The 23,486-nt window shown below is 40.9% G+C and overlaps 1 protein-coding gene across 3 annotated transcripts in view; it reads right to left on the bottom strand.

The window, feature by feature from the left end:
* The window catches only part of PTPRT (protein tyrosine phosphatase receptor type T), a 458,488-nt gene that overhangs the window by 96,365 nt on the left and 338,637 nt on the right, over positions 1-23,486 (bottom strand). For all 3 annotated transcript variants that reach the window (XM_075166323.1, XM_075166325.1, XM_075166326.1), the window contains 2 exons: positions 20,885-21,086; positions 17,417-17,519 (listed from right to left, as the gene is read on the bottom strand). In XM_075166323.1, coding sequence (XP_075022424.1) covers positions 17,417-17,519; positions 20,885-21,086 — 305 coding nt within the window. The remainder of the gene's footprint in view (positions 1-17,416; positions 17,520-20,884; positions 21,087-23,486) is intronic.

The following is a 23,486-nucleotide window of genomic DNA, read 5'->3' as shown; positions in this document are numbered from 1 at the left end:
AGTTCAATGCTGCTACAGCTGAGGCAGGTTTACTGTCTGCTTAACACCACTCACCCATCTGACAAAGAAAGATACCGCTGCAGCCGTTTTACTTTGTGTCAGGATATTCACGTGTGCTGCCCTCACCTGTCTGCGCGAGACCGGTCCTTTGTTTAGTTAGACAGGGGGGATCGATTAAAAGATTGGAAACAGCCAGCAGTGTATCATTCTCCCGGCTTTCACAGGCTCATTGTTGCTGAAAGATTGGTCTGAAAAATTTCTGGCATAGCAATAGCTCATCAATGCTTCTGCGGGAAGCAAAGTTCTGCCACCTTCAACAAGCAGGAGTGAAACAAAACCTGGCTCATGCTTTTGAATAACTCTTCCTTCAGGTCTGCAGGTACCTGGCACGCTCACTGTTAACAATGAGGCAGTCGGTAAATCACTTGGAAATCATTTGGCTCCCACTGCTAGACACAAAACCAACTAATCTTTAGAAGTATGACCAATTTATGAATTGCTTAGTACTCAAGTTCTGCTACTAATGTCTGCTAATGCAGCAGGAGCACCCACCAGACGTATGGATTGCAGCCTTTAATGATGTCCCATCGGTATTTTGGAAAACTTTTCTCAATCCTACAGTTCATTAGAGGCTTTAATAAAATATTTTAGACCTCTTCTGGTATTTATTTTACGATTTCTAAAAAGATAAACAGGCTTCCCAGCAACACTTTAAGTATTATCATTGAGGATGTAATAGGAGCTGTAAGCAAGAGCCTGTTTAACCTAAACTTTTAGATTGTCGTTTTGGACACTGTTTACTAACAGACTATCTGCAGATTCTTATTCCGACCCTTCCCTCTGGCAATAATAATCTACACTACTGGGAAAGTTTGTCATTTTGTTTGTCAGCAATATGCAAAATTGTAGCTGACATTTTTATGGGCATTTGCCACATGCCTTCTAACCTAAACCCGCTTGATTTCTATTTTATCCAATCCCAAACGCTTGTCTTTTCTGGTTATAGAAAAATGTTTCCTTTATGTATATACATAAATATATATGTATAAATATATATCAAACTCCTTTCAGCCTAGACGGAGGCCAAGGCTTCCCTTTTCCTATCTCCCCAGCCCTGCAGTGTCTCTCATTCTCCTGGACCCCACCTGCAAGCAGTGAACACATCTACTGGTCTGCCCGCGGAGCAGGGGGAGCTCCCAGGGACACGAATTGCCAGATAACGGAACTCTTTCCCTAATCATCAGAGAACGAACTTACCTTTGAAGCCATTCTCAGTTTCTCCCTTGACGGTTCTAATATATGCTCCACCAGTATAAGCACTTTTTTATATCATGAGAAAAGAGTTTTGATACATATAGAACCCATTAACAGATACTGTTTTGCCTGTATTCTTCCACATTTTCACTTTTCTACTTAGCCATTATCACACTTCTTCCTTTCATGGAGTAACTCACTCTTTTAATGACCTGAAATTTTACTTTTAATGTTTATTCTTTTGGAATAAATTGAGGTGTCTCTGGAAACACAACGGTACGCTCCTGAGCATTCAACTGAGATGTAACAGACGTCCCATTTGTGTTCAAGTTAAAACCCCGTTAATCTCCTGCTCAAACACTGTCTCCTTTTCTATGAAACACGTATCTGAGCTAATGCTGCTGTCGTTGTTCCCTCTGTCTAAAAAACCTACTCTGGTGTAACTTAGGATGAGTGACTGACTGTTTTCTTGGCATTTTTTTCCTTTATGCCCCAGCTCACGCCGACTGACACAGCACGTTCATCTCTATGTGCTTTACCTGCTTGACTTGGTGACCGTCATCCTTCAGCCTCACTCTTTTCTTCAGTTATTTGGCAGTGGTCAAGTGGCCAAGAGCGTGGCTGATTTCAAAGATTACTTTGGACTGAAGATTATCGCTCTGAGAAATTGTTTCCTTATCAAATGATTACCCTGGGTCTCGCTTTCTGATATTTTGATCCCGGTATTTTGATCTGTCTACACTCTCCAGAAGTGCAGGATTCACAGTCCACCCCTAGCCAGCACACAGACTGGTACAGTCTCAGTTTCTTTTTTTCTTCTTTTCTGCCATATCTTTGTTTTTCAGGTTACGCTCTTTTCCTCACGTTTTGTTTTTACCTAGAAGCAGAATTTACCTGCCTGCCTTCAGGGCATTTTCAGAGATCAGCTTCTCTGCTTTAACCCCTGAAGTGCTGCAAGGCACATCAGGTGCTTCCACACCCGCTACCACCAGCATTAAGACGCTCTCGTAACTGTTTGCCTTTTCATCGGAGCAAAAAGCCAATGATCCTATGTCCGAATGAAATTCCTGTGGGAATTCCTGTGGGAATTCTGAGTAGCAAGCATGCAACTACCCACCCTAAAGTTTGGCCAAACCATCCACGTTACTACAACAATTCTCAAAAGAGTAAAAGTAATTCAACTTTGCTCAGAAGATGATAACTTTCTCTGATACATTATGGCCCCTAAGATTGCGGTCGGGCACTAACTCAAAATAAACTCGGTGAGTAGGATCTGCCCTTTTGCCCTGCAAAAGCACTTCAGCTGCAATCACATCTCTGTCTCGGTGCCGAGCGGGGTCAACTATTTGCAACCTGTGACGACTAACAATTTTGTAATACACAGCGGTGTGATTACAACCAAGGGAAAGGAGTAGTTTTCCAAAAAGAAGTGCTAGAGGGAAGGAAAAAAAGTGGGCAATGGAAATAAGGAGGAGATATCCACACTATTCTGTTAGCTCTTATTCTGGCTACCAGGTAGGCAGTAAGGTGGATCTCCTGGGGCTCTCCCCCTCGCAAGCTTCAAAGCCAGTATCAGCTAACACTGCTTCACAGGAGGAATCAATACATCAGTTGAAAATGCCCAGCTGGATAAAAGAAAGTTTCAGTCATACATTGAAATTATATTAAAAGAGACAACAAAAGCAGAGCACTAAAACTCCCAACACTATATAACAACCTTCAGGACCAATAAACCGAAAGATGACACAGTAAAACTAACTACTACTACAATTTTTAATATTCAGCCACATTTGCAAACACTGCAATCAAATCCACACGTGTGCATGCTGCAGGGCAGGGGCCTTGTGTTCCTAGTGCTAAGCTACTGCAAGACACCTCATTGCAACCAAGTATTACCGCTGTCCATAAACGACAGGAAAGTTTCCAAATGTCCGTAAGCTCTGCTCTCCAGAGACCTCTCCAGGGATTCTCAGATCTGGGCTACTGACCAAGTGCCCGACTTCCTAGAAGGCTGGGGAGCCGACGGCCCCCCTGCGCAGCTGCACACTCTTATTAGACACAGAGGCCAAAACTGGGCTCCTTCATAAATTTCACAGGTCTTAGATAACTCCACATTACTTTAATAGAAGCTTTTTAAAGTTTTTGACAGCTCCATTCTAAATCACTGATAAAAGCACCAGCCATAATGGTCGCCACGGCACAAATGTTGTCTGCAGAGGAAGAAAATGCGCTCTTACCATCATCTACAAGGTAATCTTTTAAATGATGAGTTCTCTATTCAGTGTGGAAGCACAAGTGCGGATAATCAACATTCCAAATCACAGCCCGTTTCTGTGCGACTGAGATCTCTCTGGGCGCTGTTAGACTTCTCCTTCCCCTGCTCTTGGTTTCTTTTTCTGCTGCTTGCAGCACAATTTGAGGATGGACGGAGGAAGCCTTTGTCCACAAATCTAGCCATGTATTTAGACCAGACTCAAGTTTTGGATGTAGGATGTGCGTGAATGTGGAGGGAAAAAGCTGAGTGAGAGCTTTCCATAAAGCATTCAACACCTGGTCGGTGCACTTTGGTATCCTGACATGGTACTTATCAGCAAGGTGAAGTCTTCACTGTACCCCGATAATGGTAGGGTATGAAAAGGAATATGATTTCTTTGTAACCTTACAGTGATCTCCTCGCCTGACTTATGAAAGCTTAAAAGAAACAATGCTTCTGCAGCTTAGTACTCCCTCTGGACCAATTTTGGTACTAAATTTTCTTAAACCATATCAAGATTTAATATATTTTCATTTAATTTTAATATTTAACACACAACTATATTATCAGCCATATATTATTTCCAATAATATTTTCTCCTGGGGAACAAAAATAAGTGGCAATTAGTACAGCTTGATCTTGCAGTGCATTTTTTAGCAGACTCTTGTGAGCAGGTTTTGTAGTTCACCCTACAGAGAACAGGAACTTCTCATTTGTAGCTCAAATGATCACATTACTTTCAGAATAACTGTTTGACAGGCTACAGGAAATAAGACAGTACCAAAGGGTAGTGGCTTCCTTATTAATGATTATCTTAATTCAAAGAATGAAGGACAAAAAGGGGCGAATGAAGTAAGGATGGAAAAGACTTGCATCTTCCAATAGCTGTGTCACCTCAGACTGAGGCATGTGGGATGTAGCAGCCGACACGGGGCTGGACATTGAATTTCCATTGTTGCACCTATTCTATGGAATTAACAGATTCAGCACTTCTGAAAAGGCTATCCAAAACCATGAAAATCAAACCCAAATACTATCTGACCAATGCACAAGAGTTAATGCTGCACAGAGCTGAATGAAAGGCGTCAGGTGCATATGAACAGGGTCAAAGGTACAATAATTAGAGGGGCCAGCAACCAATTCAGCTTCTTTTCTCTTATTTACAAGGCAACCGTTTTTAAGAAGCATTTTTAAGACAATGAGAGCATTGTCAGCACACTGGTTCAGACCCTCGGCAAGCATCACACAGAAGCCCCAGAGAGCAAGTGCCCATTTCCTACTGCAGAGCTCTGCAACAAACTACAGAAATCGGATGTAACTTCAGCCATCAAACACCAGGCCTGCCCACTGGAAATGCACCCTCAGACCAGTTTCCCTGGATGTTATTTAAACGTGGCAGTCCTGATACCAGCCAGCCTCCTCTTTTTTTAAGAGCCCATTTTCTAAGTTAACAGTTAAGTCGCAGAATCCAGGCTATAGATACTTAACACTGGCTTTTTTATCATTTAACTTATAAACCCATTAAATTTGGTTGAGCCAATATAAATATATTTGTATATACCCACGAAGGTTCATCGCCTTTATTCTGACAGCATGGAGCCAGCTCCCAGGATACTGGAATGGGAAAGGGTTTGATGTGTTGCCTGACAACCACATTTAGAATTCAGATTAGCTTCTGAATGTGCATATGCTTGTTTTATGGCCAAGGTGATGCAAACTGAGACAGAAGAGTAGCATCAACACCTTTATTTTCTCTTTCTTAAAGGTATCTAAATAAAAGCCCGATTTCTGCCACATAGACAATAAGAAATAAAATAATGGGAAATTTGAGGAAATATAATAGGGATGGAAACTAGAAATATCCTATAAAAATCTATCAGTACTCTACAGAGCTTACTCTAAAAAATTGTGAAACAATTAAACAGTAAATGAGATCCTTCTCACAGTGTGCCTCCAGCCCTCCCATGAACTTGCACAGAAGGGATTTTGTAAAAAATTCAACCAAAACCCCCTAAACTCAAAAAAAAGATTTACATAACATAAATTCTACTAAAATTTACAAGAACTAAATGGATAACTGCCATAAAGCCTGATGCTGAGACTCGCTGTTCTGAGCATACACTGCATGGACAGCACGGCTTTCCTTTGGCTATAGCGGTGAATATTTCCTCACCAGACTCCTCCTGCAATCCTGTCATCAAACGTTCAGGCATTCAGAATCGGCTCCGCAGACAGTTTCCAAGTTCATAAAGTTTTCTGGGTTCAAACAGGTGGCCACATATTCCTGAGAATTGAGTTACCTATTTCACATGTTCTAAAATGTCACCCTTAATATCTCCAATAGCTCCTTTAATCAGAAGCTCTGAAACTCATCTACAAAACGTAATGAACTGAGTTTCACAGCCACCTAGGATGTACATACAGGACCCAGTGCACTGTTCTGCAATTTTCTGTCTATTTAAGAACTGATTCGAAAGCCATTAAAATCAATTAAAGATTGCTGCTATTCCCATTACGCTTTGGAACAGCTCCATGCAGAATACAATATGCTGAAGTTAAGGTTAGCTTTCAACAAACATTTTTATGCAGAAAATAGGAAAAAAAGAGATTGCTCTGCAATGTCATCTTCTGGAATATGCTTGGCTATTTCAAAGATTCAAAAACTAGCCCATTATGAATATTGGTCTGCACTGTCATCAATCGGCTTGTTTGCATCTGCAAAGCATTCACAAAAATAAAGCTTATAATAGTGATGCTACTCAAAGAAATAGTCTCTCATATTGCAAAGTTATTCACACCAGATTCTTCATTTTGAAGTTATTTTTGTGTGTTCTTTTAACATTCATTTAAACTAAACAACTCTTCTACTGCATTCACTGAAGTTGAAGAATACCAACAAAATATCCAAATTCAGCCAAATTTGTAAAAATGGCATAGAAAGAAGAGATGGTAATTACTACCATTGCTATGAAAAAAACCTGCTGAGGTAGAGCCAATGATAATGTAATCCATTTAATCAAGACGACTGGTAAGACAGTCTCTTCACATTTTCTTCTACTGTCATATTCAGTTCAGTAGTCTAGATTTATTACCAAGGCATGTTCATGAAATTCATGAAACAAAGGGTCGCGATTTCACACTTGGATAATACTATTTGGAGTCAGAGTTTTCACATGGGCATTCTTTTATCGCTAAAATTTCAAGCTTTGTTAAATTTCTATAGCGACTGAAATGGGCTCTAGAAAAAGTAAGAAAGTTTAAAGACTGCATGCTCCCTGTATAGAAAAGAGATATGGTCCTGTATTCTCCCCAATCAGTATCCGTAACTGCGATGAGCTACCTGTGGGACAGACGGTGGTATCTATTTAAGGAATTGTGCATTGTGTCAAGCTTAAAAAAAAAAGGCAAACCCAAACAAAATATTTGTATTTGTAGAAAAGCATCCTGCCAGCATCACTATATCAAACGCTATCTTTGGCCAGAATACTTTGTCTGAAATTTCTTTGCAGTCATACTGCAGCATCACATAAAATTCCCACAACTGACTAAAGAATGAAATATCTGTTAGAAAGTAGCAGGGTGTTTTTGCTTTTGTTGTTGGTTGGGGTTTTTTTGGTAAAAAGAAGTGATAATGTAATGTCAAGTGTAATGTCACTTGGCCTCAGACCCTAGGTGGGTAGTCTTTTATCCCGACAGACCTCTGAGGTCTGCAAATATTCCCATATAGTTCTGAGCAATTCTAACCACCGCCGCAGTGTCTGTGCACGGCAAACAGAAATGTGGTAACATGCACAAAACGTAAGTAGTTGTCAAAAAGACAACTGTATTGACAGTCAGTATTTACTGACCAAAAAGAAGGATTTGTGTGCTTAAAAGCCCATTTTTCCCAGCTGTATCATTTGGTCTAATAAAAGATGCTATCCATACTCACAAAATTACCTCCTTTCCATCCCCAGACCACCAGAACACTGCATCTATTTACTTGTATTATATATGCATCATTCCTTTAAAAGCTTTAAATTCTCTCAGTTTAATCTTCTCGGAAATAAAAATTTAAAAAAAGAAAGAAAAAAAAAAATAAAGAACCAGAGGGCATTTCAAAGCTCTGTGTTCCATTATCTCAACCATCTCCATAAGCCTGACCTGGCTTGCAATACAGATTAGACATAATAGCTGCTGTTCCCCAGTGGAACAGGCCCAGTCCCCATCTCTCCCGTTCAATGTTATTTTGTGCTGGCAGATTAAAGATAATGAGCGCAGACAGATACGGCTTTCGCTGCAACAGGAGCTAATGTTAGTGGCTTTGGAGGTGTTTTTTCCCTCCTGAGCCACCTGCCATCTGTTTGATCTATAAAAAAACCCAACCCCTTTTTTGTTAATGTCGCTTAGCATTAAACAGGCATCGCTGACTGAGGTCTTGTCGCCATCCTCGGTGATCGCTGGTTTGAGACCAGAAGGAAGTTTCAAGGACAAGAAGAGCCAAAGTGGATCTTGAGCAAGCTGCAGGATGAGGAGGGACTATGACACAGCCTTACGGGGACTGTCCAACACGTTCGGCCATCTCCTTCATTATAGCAGTGGCTTGGACAAGGGGATAGGTATATCTGCACATATTCTCAGTCAGAATTAATTTGGGTATTTCCAATGGCTTCCACGAAATTAGCTCCATTTGGATACAGAAATAATCTAGTTCGGATTTCAAAGCTTTCTCTCCCTTTTCCACAATCACAGCTACCAGACTGTGGAGGGAAAACCCACACATCAGAATCTGATGTCTTTTTAAAGAGAGAACACTAGAAAAATATTTTTGTTTTGTGTCTGTTTGTTTTTTTAAAATTGAAAGGCTAAGAAAAACACAAGACAAATAGGGAGAACCTGCTCTGTTTCTAACCTCAGGAGAAACTTCATTACTAGGCAAGGCCCATATGGCCAGATAAGAGTCTACTCACAGTTATGTCATCAATGTACAATAGAAAAGATGAGCTCTCCTGGGTAAGGATAATACAGATTTTCAGCACCTGAAGCTGCAGAAGTATCAGCCAGATTCTTTCCACCTTTTCTGGACACTTTGTGCTTTTCAGAAAGTGCAAAGTGATCACGCTTCTGACACCAGGGAGAGGTGTCAGTGGTACCTTCCCTACAGCATCTCCTGCCCCGGAACAAAGGAAAATTGAGGATGGAGAAAGGGGAGAAGGAAAGTCCCAAGGGCAAGGACTTCTCTGCATCAATTCGCAGCTGGTCTGTCATCACCTGTAAACACCTTTAACCTCCACCGTAGTGGGAATGGGGCAGATTTAAACATCGGGAAGTTGTATCTGATAATCCTGTACTTCACCAACTCCCTTCAAAGTGAAGCATATTTTTGATGCAAGAGAAAACATGAAATATAGGGTGTATCCTTTGGCAGAAAAAAAAATCAACCTGCATCAACATCAGCTCCTGCAGTTACTTAGGGATCTGTCAAGGTGGGCGCTGAGGGAAGTCAGCATTGCCTCCTCTTCTGTTTTGCTGTTTGACCTTTCCACCAAAAATACTGCGCTCTCCGCCTCTCTCCTCGCCTTCCACTTTTGCACCATGACTGCTTTTAATTAAACCAGTCCTATTTCCCCTTCCTTTTGCACAGTAAGCAAATCCCTCGCCATCTCCTAGCTCTGCCTTTTGCTTTGGAAAAGCGCTGTGCAAGGAGAACTGAAATTATAGAGAGGCAGAATAGCATCATGGCTGCAGAGGTTTATTCTTCTGAATTGTCTGGCTGCATTTATGATAATCCCTTCATTCCATCTGCAGCCCACGCACTGGTGCAGCAATCCCCTTTTCTAGTTCCAAGAAATTATGCATTCATTATGGAGGAAATTAACACCTCAAAGCAAACTATAATTAGGAATTCTTCAATTCGGTTTATGCTTTTTCAATTAGGCCCTCTATAATTTTAATCACGGGAGCATTAACATGTTTCCGGAATTTATATACCTGTAGTATAATTAAATCCTGAAATGCCTTAGTCTGCAACAGCAAAGCAGAGCTTACTCATCTTCCCTTTTATCGCGTTTTTGTGTTATTAGAGACGCATTGAGGGGCACCTGCTAGCGCAAACATTGCCTGCCACATGCAACAGAAAAGAGCCCGCTTGCCCTCTGAACTCATCATCCTCACTCCTGGTAGAGTGGCTGCTGGCTGGATAAAGCTTGTGCGCTGCTTCCGAGGGGCGGACATTTGCCAGGGACTTGTGCCCAGACTCATCCCAGCTCATTTGAAGTACCTTAAGGAGCTGCTTCAATTAGGTAAATCACCCTCTGTGGTCCGCAAAAAGAGCCAAGCTCTTTCTGTGGGCTGCTCCGACCTTGGGTAGCTGTGGTCAGGCTCGGTTCATCCCATCAAAGGGTCTGGTCCAAGGGCTCTCCTAGGCAAAAGGAGGCTTGGCAGTACGCCTCAAGAAATTCAGAGTTTCTAATTTTTAAAATCTTTTATGCGGTTTGCTGTTATCCTTTTATTCTGAGATAAAAAGGAAGGGGCATATTGGCTCTGGGAGCTGTGAAGCAAAAAAATGTCTTGGAAAAAGAAACCTTCAAACTGGCAACCACGGGTATTTTCTCCTGTTCCCTCGTCTTACTGGTTGACAGCTTGATGTGAGAAAATGGCCATCAATTTGTGACTTTCAGCTTAAAGTTCAGACTTCATTAACCTTTTGATTGCTGGAATTCAATCTGACAGTTTACGTGGACAGCATAAAAGATTTATGCAAAAACATTCACTCTCCCACTCTCGGTATCCTCAGGCTTTCATAAAACTAAAAAGTGTTAGCAAAAGCTTCACTGTAGAGCCAATAAAATGCTGCTTGACACAAAAGAATTGGCTCCATGTGTAATTTGATTGTTAAAATATTATCATTAAAATACATGCAAATTTTATGGCTATCCTCTCCCATTTCTGTCTCTACTGCCAAAGCTCTCTGCGGAATGGTTAGTAAGACACAGCAGGTCATCTAGGCTCGGAGAACGGCTATGTTTCTGATGGCTGATAAATGGGCAAAGGCAGTTTTATGACCTTTTAAGGGAAAGTATTCTCAGATGAACACTGTGCTGATCCAGTAAGAAAATGCATTTCCTGTACCAGATGAGACAACTGACCCAAAATGCCCTTTATCCTCACTTTCTAGGGCCAACATCTGACTCTTCAGGGGGAACTAAAAAAATGTTGAAGCACCCATTCAACTAATAATGCCACGCTACATAAAAGACTAAATATTCCTTCCTGATACTCACGGTTGTCACCTTGCATCCTGATGCATGCCTATACCTCCATTATGCTTCTCTCCTGACACAGTAGGCAAAGCCCTTCCAAGATCCAGAATAACTTCAAATACCACTGAACTCATCCTGTATGATCTAAACCCACCTTTCAACGACTCCAGCTGAAATGGAAGTGTATGCTCAGGCTTGCGCTGCTCTGGTCAGCTCACCAGGGTTTGGACACACTGATGAGGTCAAGCCTGCAAATGCTTACCCTGCAACTCTATTCTGTTCCTTTCTGGTGTAATAAACATCATGCTGATCCACCCAGTTGCCATTATTCCACACCTTTCACCCAAATTCTCATTTTCATTCTCTCTCTTTCACATTCACATATAGTTAAAGAAAAAGCAGATCTGGTTTATCTTTAAGAGGAAAGAAACTCACTCATTTACCTTCAAACTCTTGCCTAAATTAAAGGCAGAATGCCATGCAGGAGAAATCAAGCTTGAATGATTTCCGAACAATATCCCTGAGGTATATTATAGGAGATGTTAATTAATACAGATAATGAGGCTTATAATATCAGAAGCCTAGATTGATAATCTCATTCCTCATTAGATACTACAAAATTAAAAGATCTAATGTGATGACTGTTTGCCCTGTATTCAATCAACCAAGTCATGTGATGCATACATTTGAATATGAGTTTAGAAAAAGCAGGCCAGGAGTTTTATTTTCCAAGTATTTATAACATGCCTATCAATGCAACTGAACTTTCAGAATTACCAAGGGCATGATAATTTGTTATGCTCCCTGTAGCTTTCAACATTAGAACCTTTTTTATTGTTTCACTGATCCTTGACTCCAGTCTTTATTTTCAAGCACAAGGTACGCTGCGTGGGAGTTTTAAGAATAAGAAATTGCCACCCTTTCTTCGCATTAATGAATTAATTATCAACGGAAATGCCTGAGGCAAGCTCATGTGATGCCACTAAGAAGTTGCAAAGCAGCGAGCTGAACAGCATTGCCCCTTATATAGCTATGGAGATCTGTACACCAAAGCCACCATCTGTAAAACAAACAAAAACCCCACCAAATTTTGCAAGTTTACAGCTTCTTGTCTCATTCCTCCTCCACCACAGAATCAAGGTCACTAGCTTGCAAACCACTCCTTCATAAGGATGGAAAGAACTACTGTGCATTAAAAACAAAATCAAAATGAGGATGCTAGTGAGAGGGATATAGGAAAGGTAAGCTCAGGATGAACAGATGATGCCCAAAATCACAAGAAAAGAAAGAATTATCTGGAGATTCCAGAGAGTCTTAATTTCTACTTTGTTGCAGACTGAAACAGAAGGCAAGTTTTATCTAGTCAAAGTCTCAGTTCCCCAACATAAAATGGAAGCAATACTACTCGCCTTCGTCACAGGAAATTTTCATTTGTTACTGTATGTAGGAATACGTAAGTACACAGATACATCATATGGGATTGTTCGCTTGAAGAATAGCTTGAGCATAAAACCAGAAAAAAACACTGTTCTTAGGTGTTCTGTTAAATAACGCTACAACTGTTTTCTCTTGATTTGTTTAGCATCATGTAGACTAAAAACATTTCCTTTATTTCATGCTTGGGAGACCAAGAATCAGATGATAATACTCAAGAGTCACATGGGGCTTGGTCCACATAAATTAATTTCTCCTACTGGCTTGGCTGTCGATATGAAAATATTTGTTTCACCTTTGCTCAGTACTTCTAAATATATTTAAAATATTTAAACTCCTGTTTTCCTATTTAGATTTACTTAATTAAGTAAACTAACCCATCCTTCCTCACCATCAAAGTGATTACAAGTATCCAACCATTGCACACATACACAATAAATGACTCTTATCTGAATATATTCCTCCAGGATCATTTACATATGCTACTCACACTGCATATATATATTTGTCGTGGTTTAACCTGGCAGGCAGCCAAATACCACGCAGCCGCTCACCCACTCCCCCCGCTCCCCCAGTGGGACGGGGAGAGAATCAGAAGGGTAAGAGTGAGAAAAACTCGTGGGTTGAGATAAAGACAGTTTAATAGAACAGAAAAGGGAAAATAATGATAATAAATAATGATAGAATATACAAAATGAGTGATGCACAATGCAATTGCTCACCACCCACGCTGACCGATAACCAAGTAGCGCTCGGTACTTCCTGGATCACGCCTACCGTTCATATACTGAGCATGACATCACATGGTATGGAATACCCCATTGGCCAGCTGGGCTGGCTGTCCTGATTATGTTCCCTCCCATCTCGTGTACCTAGCTCAGTCAGTAGGCACGGGAGCTGTCCTTGGACTAGGAGGGCACTTAGCAACAACTGAAAACATCGGTGTGTTATCAACATTCTCCTCATACTAAATCCAAAACACAGCACTAGGAAGAAATTTAACCCTATCCCAGCCGAAACCGGGACAATATTCTATATATATTCTCCCCCACAAATAAATATATATATATATGCATAAAGGCAAGTGCAAAGATTGAATTCCTTTGTTCTAATAATACTGTCTTTAGCACACTACAGGGGTGAGGTGCCTAAAGACCGTCCCGTATCTGCGTGCTGGCAGACACACAAAAGAACATCACAGATTATTTACTGATAAACTTCAGAGAACTGCAAGAAGATAGGGAGATTAAATCCATCTTTTTCCAACAAAAAAGTTCTCCATAGTCTGAAACCCCCCAAAATAACTGCAGACTCTTCTCTAACGTCCTTCTACAGTGTCCTGCAGCTCCAATACACAGAGCAGCATATCGACAAGGCAATCACACCTAAGGGGGGCATTCATTTAAACTCTCAAATCCTCAAAACTAATACATGCTCTGGAAATTTGATTTTCTCCGTAACAGTAGGATAGGTAGATTGATAGAACCAACTGCATGTTAATAAACCAGATGGACTTTGAAATATCAAACACACAAAAAACAGCCCAGTGGACATGTCATGTAGATAAAATCCCTCACAGTGGTATTTTCAAGCAGCGGATGGGATATAAATTCTCAAACAGAAGTCTAAAGATGTCATATGTGAATAATCTATGAAGGACTGAGTCAGCCCTCCTGACAATAACAGATTCAAAGGCAGAATTATCCTCAAAATCACATTGGAGATTTTCAGGAAAGAGTTGAGGAGTGAAGATTGGGAACACTTGCATTCTTCCTTCCTCTTCTGAATCTATTATAGATGAATGTCAGTCTTCAGCAAATCAATCATAGCACCATTCACGGGCTTTAGATTGATATAACACCTAAAAGTTATTTTTAAAGGGCAATGTGGAGTCAAGCTCTGCAGGTTATACCATGGAAAATAAAGACAAGAATGAAATGCCTAAGCCAGAAGGGACCTTGCTGAGGCTTCATCTTTATTTTGGCAATAGGACAAAATAGATGAAAGAATATCAAAGTTTATATTATTCCTATTAGTTCATACGAAAGACTCTTCATTGTTATCTGTAGATTGTTACAATGCCAAGTTCATGATCATTAGTTTTATAAACAACCTCATTTAAGTTATTTATCATCAGCACTGGGGAACGTCAGAAATGTCTTAATGTTGAAAGTGACTTTGAATTTCAGATGAATGGAAATACAATGAATCTTATTTGAAATATTCTACGATATTACTCTAAAAATGATCTTGCAGACCATACTCCATCTGTATGCTGCTCAGACTACAACAGAATGAAATAACACAATACATAGTCACATAACTATCTTATATATAGATACTAGTTTACAATCACACCCCAACACGTACTCCAACTCACCATCCCCAGCATAATAGAGGAAACATTAAGAATAATTACTGTATAGTCAGGTTTTTTCATCTTCACAGTTTGGGAGGACTATAATAAAAACCCAGGGCACTGCAGAGCAGAACCTGGCTGCCTGGAGAACTGCCAGGTTGATGGGATGAGGGACTGACCTATTCCTGCATACTGAAAGATCTGAATATCAGAGGTTTTATAAGAAGATGTGAGGAAAATCTATTTCAGGCTACTTTCAAGTACCTTTTCAGAACGATCTCAGGCAGGCTGGGATATGAAAGGTCAGCGTGCAAAAGGGAAGGGGTCAAGGAAAGCATGGTCATGTCTACAAGGGAGGCCAGGAGAACAGGCATCCTACCAGCACGCTGCATCAGGCGGAGCTACCTCCGCACCGCCTCGCCGCGGCGCATGCGGATTTCTCACAGTCTCAAATCTGTGTTTTCACTAATGCCTTGGGTAACCGAACAGAGGATGGCATCGGACTAAGAGGGACTGTAAGTCCTTGAAGTTTGTATCAGAATTTTAAATCATTTTGAAAATCAATTTTACCACATTTCATAGAGATGAATGGAAAATATTATACTTGTGAAAGAGAAATAAAACACACACACAACCAAAAGGTAGAACAACTAACCAGACAACGACAAAGAGGATATATTGGATCTCAGCTTGAAGATGAAGAAAACACTGAGGGGGGCAAAAACCAGCTCATTCTTGTGCGTTAAGAGTGTCATATGCAGTTCACAGTATGTTACTCTTCTAATCTGCTGGATGCTGTTGAGGCCTCCGAGGGAGTGCTACCTGCTTTTGGATATGGTGTTTCGAGAGCATTTACACAAATTGGAGAGTATGCAGAACAGACTGAAAGAAAAGGGACGAGATTGGGAAAATCTAAGGTTGAAATAATCGGATTTGTTGCAGCTAGACTAAGAACAGTCTATATAGTTATACAGAGACAGGTATTCATACATTCTGAGGCCGTCACAGTTAATAAAAAGCTAAAATTCTCCCCACGACCCTCCCTCCCCCGCCCTGTCCATTCTGGTTTTCATACACACATCTGTAAGTTGATGAAATGGGCTCATAATACGAAGTAATCTTATCATTTAGATGTGGCATGTAAATATTGTACTCTCCGCAAATGTGTGTATAATAGACTACAATGCAATTAAAGAATCCAGACTGAAAATTTATAAAAATCCCTATCGATTTTTTTATAACAGACACATTTGTTGGAAAAGACATTATTCACTGAATGCGGTTGAGGTATAGTAAATTGACTTCGAGAAAAATCACAAGACTTTTCAATAAAAAGACAAAATAGCAACACTCTTAAGACAGCAGGTGGTAAAACGAGATACAGGAATGTTCCCCCATATAAAGAAATAAAACAAAACAGAGCTGTGTGATTTTACTGCTCTTTTCCAGCAGAAAAACATCCCTAAAGGACTCAGAAGATAGGCTCCTAAATTTGCTCATATGGAGTACCAGAGATTGAAAGGGAAACTTTAAAATACATTACTCAGAAAAACTAGAAAAGGGATGGTGCTAAGTCTTAAAGAGTAGATTTTTTGCTTGAGTCTGTCAATGCAATCTGGAGGAAAGCCGTGACACAGGGTGGTCTGCCAACTGATACAGGATACTTCGTTAAATCAAGTAGCAAACCTCTGAGTAATTTGTTCCTGAATACTTAGCGGGACATCCTTCAAATACACTAGGAACCTGTCAGTGGGCCGTAGAAGCCCAAGTCACTTTGAAAGAAGGGACTATGCGTTTTTAAAATACCACCCATAGGAAGAATTTCAAGTGTCTCTTGTGAAAACTGGAGGTAAAAGCCTGAAGAGCCTACAGGGAGGTGATGGCTGCTGGATACCTCTGCAAAGCAGTAGCCACTATTTTTATCATAAGCGATTCTAATTCATGCTCTCAGCTGAGGAGACTGGCAGGGTGAATGACCAACTGGTGCTTCGGCCAGCGAAGATAAGGCAGTGCCTGCTCAGAAGGGAAGTTTGTTCGGCTGTGCTGGTGCCTTTCACCACGTACAAATTCACCTGGACGGAAGAGAGCAACGGATTACAGACCTCTGCAAGTCGTGTTTCCACAGCCAGGGAGCGATCTGCAGTCGAGGATCCCATTTCAGTATCTCATCGCTAAGAACGGGACCCAGCTCAGGGAGAGCCAGAAATGTTTTCTGCAAGGTTCTCACTCTGTTCCATGGGTGCCTGTGCAGCTCCCTGCCCCTGAATCCTCTACTCTGCCAGTGAAAACTGTGCTTGCCTACAACTGGCAAAGCCTCACCAAACCAGAGTTCATCTTTTCTGAACTAGATCCCTGCTTCACAACCAGCCCAGAGCAATGGCTGGAATTCCAACATGAAGATGTGAGGAGCGTGGTTAGATCCAGAATCTGAACAGATGCATCCGCAAGCATTAAAGATAAACATTCATACGGTGGTTTCAAGAAGGCCTTGTCCATCACGGAAGAGAGGGCAAGGAGTCGGAGGCCTGGAGCCTCCTCCGCCTTTGCATGGCGCTGCTCAATTCACGGCGTCGCAATACCCAGCTGCAGTACTGCTGTATCCCGTGCTGCAGCGGCACCTGAAGTGGTGCTGGAAGGGTAATAGCCCCGTGCAGTGCTATCAGTAATCCCTCCCGGAGGTTAACAGCGGGAGGCAAGAGGGTTGAGGCGTTTATAAAAGCAGTCTGTGAAAGGCAGAATCAACAGCAGAGCTGGCCTTTTAGTCAGCCTTCGCTTTCAGCAGCTAGGTTATCAGACGAGAATGAGAGAGGCATGAGCGAAGCCTGGGGAGGAAGGAGAGGGGAGAACTGTGAAAAGAGAAGACAAAACACCTACCTGACAGGGGCTCCCCGGGACTGAGCGGGCTTCAGCATAACGGTGATGGTAGTGTCAGTCTCATTCAGGGGGGAGTCCGTGTCGTATTCTGGCATCGACGGTGCTAGAGCAGAACAAAGAGCAACACGTTAGTTATACACCAGTTACTGCCTTTGGTAGTGATGGCAACATAATATTAACATTTCTTGGAGACCGTTTAACATTTCTCAAATGAAACATCAAAATACTTCCCAATGTTATGACCAAAATTGTCAAAACTGCTTAAATATTTCTACACTCTTTTCCTATTAAAATTAAACAGGAATTGGACACCCAAATCTTCAAGATGGCTTTGAAAATCCTGTCTTGAATTTTTAAGACTTAGTAATCCTTTGAGATGGGATCATTCCTTCAGTTTTAAAGGTGAAGAAAGAAAATGGCATGGACATTATAAAAGACCACTTAGGATGAGTGAATCAGTGGCAGAGCTAAGAATAACACCCAGGAAACCTGGCTCTTGTTCACTGTTCTGGTCATTGGGTTAGACCTCCCACATCTCAGATAGAGTTTTTAATACATAGACTTAAGCTGTGTCTCCTTATTAGCTGGAGGGTGCGTTATGAAGCACGAAAGATGAAAAGAGAGGAGCGCAAATTAGCCAGGTTATTTTAGCACTCAAACGCATGACATTTTACCCCAGTGCTTTAGTGATGTTGAATCAGTGGGCAGCGCACGGCTTCCAATGGCGTACTCGGGCAGTTCCCAGCCATGGTATCCCCATCGCTTCGCTAATGTGTTCCCCAAAGAACATAGAAAATGACTGACTATTCACACTTAGCCAAAGTCTAGTTTCTACTTCTGTTTTGTTATCTTCTATTAGGATCATTTCATGACAGTAGGATAGCTTTCCTTAGAAAACGTATTGTTCTTATTATGCTACTTCTTCCTTCCCCAACAGCAGACTCCTGTTTGGGACAACTTTTACTGTGGAAGAATTGAAGACATCACGAGATCAGAGCAGCATTAAATTTATTCCAAAGATGCAAAGTTTGTTGAAATATCTTTAAAGTATAAAGGCAACAGAAGAATTCACACAGAGAGTTCATCTGTAACTCACAAGGGCAACCTGCGTTGCTGGGGATCCTATATTTAATCCTCTCACAGTGATTTCCACTGTAATCCTGTTTACAATCAGGATTTTTATCTAAATGCCTGAAAACTGTCAAGAATGGTGGTTGCTATTATCAGCTCAGCTACTGACTTCCCTGTCAATAAGCTGGCAATGAGTTCAGAATGAATGCCAATTCTTTAACGAGGATTTCTCTGAAAGAGTCGCTCTGCATCAAGGGGAAGCAGTGTGAGTCATTTAAAGAAGATGCATGTCACCAGTGGTCTTCTATACCAGAGATCACCGTAGTTGCTGGAGATGCCACAGCAAGAACTGTTCAGCGCCTGCTGTGGCCAGAGGGGATGGTGCTACAGCACAACGCAGCACTACAAAAAGGTTGCAAGGCCAGTTTGGACACCAGGAGCAGGCTGGGCTCTGCCTTTGCAGGCTCCATCACCCTGCTTTGAAATAGCTTCTTCTAGCCTAGCTGCAGTGCTGCACTGGAGCCACTAAACTGTTTCTGATTCGTTAGCTAGCTCGAATGTCTCCTTCTGGCTATGCATGAGACCTGTTTAGTTATCTTCTGTAAAACACTGCGAATTTACAATCTTACTTTCAGACACCATATAGTTAAGAAGCAAATGCAAGAAATAGAGGTCTTGGCAGGACTAGCTAATGGTGTTGAGTGTAATTCAGCAATCTGAGTCTGCATTAGTCACAAGACACTGAAATAAGATAATAGCAGTTTTCTTGCGTACTCAACACAGAACAGTTGCATAGTACCTCCATAAAACTACAATTGGCAGTGACCTCTCTAAGCAAGCACTGCTCACCAATTTAATGCCTATTTGGCAAGATCCCCGTCCTGCCCAAAGAAAAGTCCTCAGGAATTCCTCTATTTAATTGTGATTAAGACATAAACAAACATGTCCACCCTCACAAACTGCTACAGCATAGATGCCTTTTAATTTTAAAATATTTATAGTCTTACAAGGACATTCCAGTCAATGCAAAAATCCTTCTTCTCCCTACTGACTGTGGGACTTCCTCTTCAAGCACATTTAATAGTAATTTCCAAATTACATGTCTAGGACTGACCATGCAATGAGATAATCTAATGTCAGAGACCACCCTAATGCCTACATGGAGTCTGTGCCCACCTATTGCAAACCAGATGTTTGGAAGATGGAAAAATAAAAAGACGATAAACCAAGCTCAGTGTGCATACAGTTAATAATCATGCAGGCCTCTAACACAATTTGAGCACTCACTGAATAATAAAATGCATACCATTCCTGTGCTATTTTATTTCTCTGGTCACAAGTGAATAGAGCGCATGCCGTGCCTTCCCTTCACGGCGGGGCTGCGTAAACCCTAACAGTCCGTGGGGCTGTCAGGACAGTTAATGGCTTTGCTTCAAGTGGTTGAGGCACGGGCTTTTGCACTAAACGTTAAGGGTTCAAACCCTGATGAGTTAGTGGAGGGAATGGATACATTTTACTTCCTTTAAATTTACACTGTCACTTACTGCTAACAACTTCTTTTTATTAATCAATTTTGAAATAGGGCAATGGAAAATATGCAGTTGTGCACTCTTTTCTATGGCATCCAGCCATAATTTCAAGCATTACAAGTGTCCTGAAGATCCCAAACATTTATTTTGGCTTTACTGAAAAAACAGTTAAGGCATTCCAAAAAATGACAGTGTGAAACTGTGTTAGAGAACCTGTTTTAGTGCTATTAATTAAATGTTATTAAATGTTAAAATTAAAGTCTACATAAGCTGCGCAATATCATCTCTACCATCCCTTTATCGATCTTTTCTTCTGATAGCTAGCCTAAGTCTCCTTTTTTTCCTAGAGACACATTAACCTTCTCTTTGCAATGCCTCCTGATTTTAGTGCCTTTCATATACTTGCCTGCTTACCTCAAGTCCTCCCTCTGCCCTTACTCAGAAAGAAAACATAAAAACAGCTTTCCTCCATTATTTTGAGTCTCCTTGCACTATTAATTCAATTACTTCATTACATCCATTTTGGTGCAATCTGAAAATAAAAGCCACATTCTTGAAGGAGCTTCCCCAGCCAGGCAGATAATACTAACAATTATTGTAGGGATAGTTCATTTGTAGAACTAATGAAGGTTCTCATTTAAAATGCTCTACAAAGATATTCATAGATATTTAAGATATCCACAAATTAATCACTACATTTGTAACCCGAACAAACACAGATTCTGGATCATGGCCATTTTAAAAATTTGCCCTATGAAACTTGCAGAGACACTAAGCTGAATACCTTTTTATTGTTTTATGCATCAGCTGCGGGTCTAAAGAACAAAGCCCTACAAAGTTCTTTTTTTCTTCTTCTCCAAAGCAGTACCTGAAATCTTAGTTGCAATCCGTGTTGTGATGGGTGGCCCAAAGCCCTTGACTGTGCTGGCTTTGATGGTGAATGAATACGTAGTCCCTGGGTATAATCCTACAAAGAGGTGATGTGTTTCATTCCTTAGTTTGAAGACTTTCCCTCTTTGGCTGGACAGGTCAGCACTGGGATCCAGAGACCCAACGGCCTTGTACGTAATCTGCAAATGAAGAACAAGGAAAGTAAGGTGATAAGGGGCCTTCTGCACCTGGCCTTTCTCTGCTCCACTATTTGGCCATCTCTTGAGACTAGACATTGAAAATACAAGGACAGATATTATTTCAGTATCCCTAGTGAGCGGTTCTGTATTTGGATGCTGTCAAACAAACATGAAAATTTTTCCAAGGCTTTACTTAGGAAAAAAATTAATTTCTTCTCTCCGCTAAAACCTCAGCACGTGCCGATTTACAACAAAAGATGCAAAGAATTGCTTTTTGTTCCAAACCTCAGAACTTCTGCAGCCAAATCAGAGCACACAGCATGACCTGCGGAATTTTCGTGAGAATTTCCCCTACAATTCCGCACAGCATATGAAAACTTTTGCTGCAAACATGGATACATTTTCCATCAAAGGGTTTTTTTTTTCTGGCAAATGGCCTTCTCAAAAGGTGACTGAAAACAATGGGAGCCTTTTACTGACAGCAAAGGTTTTGGAATTCTTTTCCCGTGCTAAAGACAATACGGTGAAATGAAATGGTATGTTTAAATGAAATAAGTATCATCAAGTCTTTAGACAAAAGCCCTTCTCTTCTCTGAGCTTGTAAGCCAGCTCCTGATATCATTTCCCTCCCCCTGTTTTTAGTCTCAGTTTGCAGGTTTACATGTGGTACCATGCCTGGTTTTCGCCTGAGAGATTAAGCCAGCAGGGTTACAGACCTGCAGAGCCGTTCATGAACACACCCGCTGCTGGTACTAACGCACCTTTAGAGGAACCCAAGCTGCAAGCACACCTTTGAAATTCTGCTGGAGCTCCATTATGCTTACCCATGGCAACCCTGTTGATATACAGGCACTTGCAAGTAAAACTCATGACTTATTTACCAACTCCTTCCCTACGTTCCAAATTCAATCCAAAGGCAGCTCAATTTCAACTGAGCTGTCAATATAATGTAACGTGCGCCACTGCTCTCCTAACCTTTCCTGATATTATGGGATCCTCGCTTATTTGTAATGAAACACTATGAATAAATCAATGTATGTTAATACGTGAAGTCTTCAATTTTTTATGAAGGACTCCACAAGAATCTAACTCCCAGCTTTGCTGAAAGAGCCTTTGAAAATTTAAGTCACTTGCTTTATGACAGGAGGAAAATGTTGCATTTTGAGGAAAAATAAATGTAAAATGTTTAAACAGGGGAGCTTTAATAGTAACAGGATAAATAAGAGACAGAAATAATGCTACTGACACCAGAGAAGGGTATGAGTGTGTCAATCCTATTATTTGGACAGAGAAGAACAATTTAGACAGAACTGACACCCAAGATGAGGCAGAACAACAGAAAAGGGCTGTGACTTACACCCAGGCCTACAGAGCAGCAAAAAATTACAAAAGCAGAACTGTTAAAGGAATTATAATTGAACAGCTTGCAGGTGATTTCATGGAAAACCTACTAATTTTTCCAGGAATTACAACCTGGTTTGCAATTTTTATTACTTGCCAGAAACCTGAAAAAGAGAGAGATCTTAGCACAAGGGTCATTAAAACAAAAAAACTAAATGCGGGGAGGAGAACTCTTTACACTCGCTCCTTTTCCTTAGGTAAGGTGAGGAACATGCAACACAGCACGGGACGGGACGATATTTTGACAGCTCTTATTGCATCAAGGTACTTCAAGGCAAGGGAGTGTAAAAACACCATCAGAGTTAGAGTGGGGATCAAAGACTTTAAATTAAGAGATGTGACCCAGTCAATGCCATAGCCAATTCCAGAAAGAAAAATGTATTTATTCTATTAGGTAGGAATGAACCGATGCAATCTATATGCTCTATTTGCAAATCAAGTGCTAGAGAAATAGCAACTCTACAAAATTCCAAAGGGGCATCAGCAAAATGGGAGTTTGGGAAAAAGAAAGGGAACTTCCTACTGTTGGGCCACTGAAAACCACATTCGCAGATGCCCAGGTAGTAGCCTATGAGAAATCAGCGGCATTTATTTTCAAGCACATTATGCAGAAGGCTATAAATACAAGTGGAGTGTCCTTGATCTCCATATAAATAAAAGTATTTAGCTACCTTCACCAGTTCTAAAATAACTACAAAAAGAGTTATTTTTCTTCATTAAAAAAACTATCCCCTTAAGGCAAATAGAGCTAGAAAAGCTTTCAAGAGGAAAAAAAAAAGTCACTGATTTAAAAAAAACAACGGTCTTTCTTTCTTCTGTTGACTATAGCAGAGAATATGAGTAAAAGGGACCTTAAAGCAACCTGGGTCAACTCACAAGAAGCAAGGAAGGAGAAAAATGTACTTGAGAGAGAGCATGTCTACAATTTCAGATTGTAGTGTGGGTCAATTTTCAGAATGACTGCTCACCCAAATCAGACTTCAGTATTTCCCAAAACTT

The sequence above is a fragment of the Calonectris borealis genome, chromosome 17 (assembly GCF_964195595.1).
Source record: "Calonectris borealis chromosome 17, bCalBor7.hap1.2, whole genome shotgun sequence".
In the NCBI taxonomy this organism is placed as follows: domain Eukaryota; kingdom Metazoa; phylum Chordata; class Aves; order Procellariiformes; family Procellariidae; genus Calonectris; species Calonectris borealis.
Note: the sequence above shows the minus strand (reverse complement) of the source record. Positions and strands in the feature narration are given on the sequence as shown.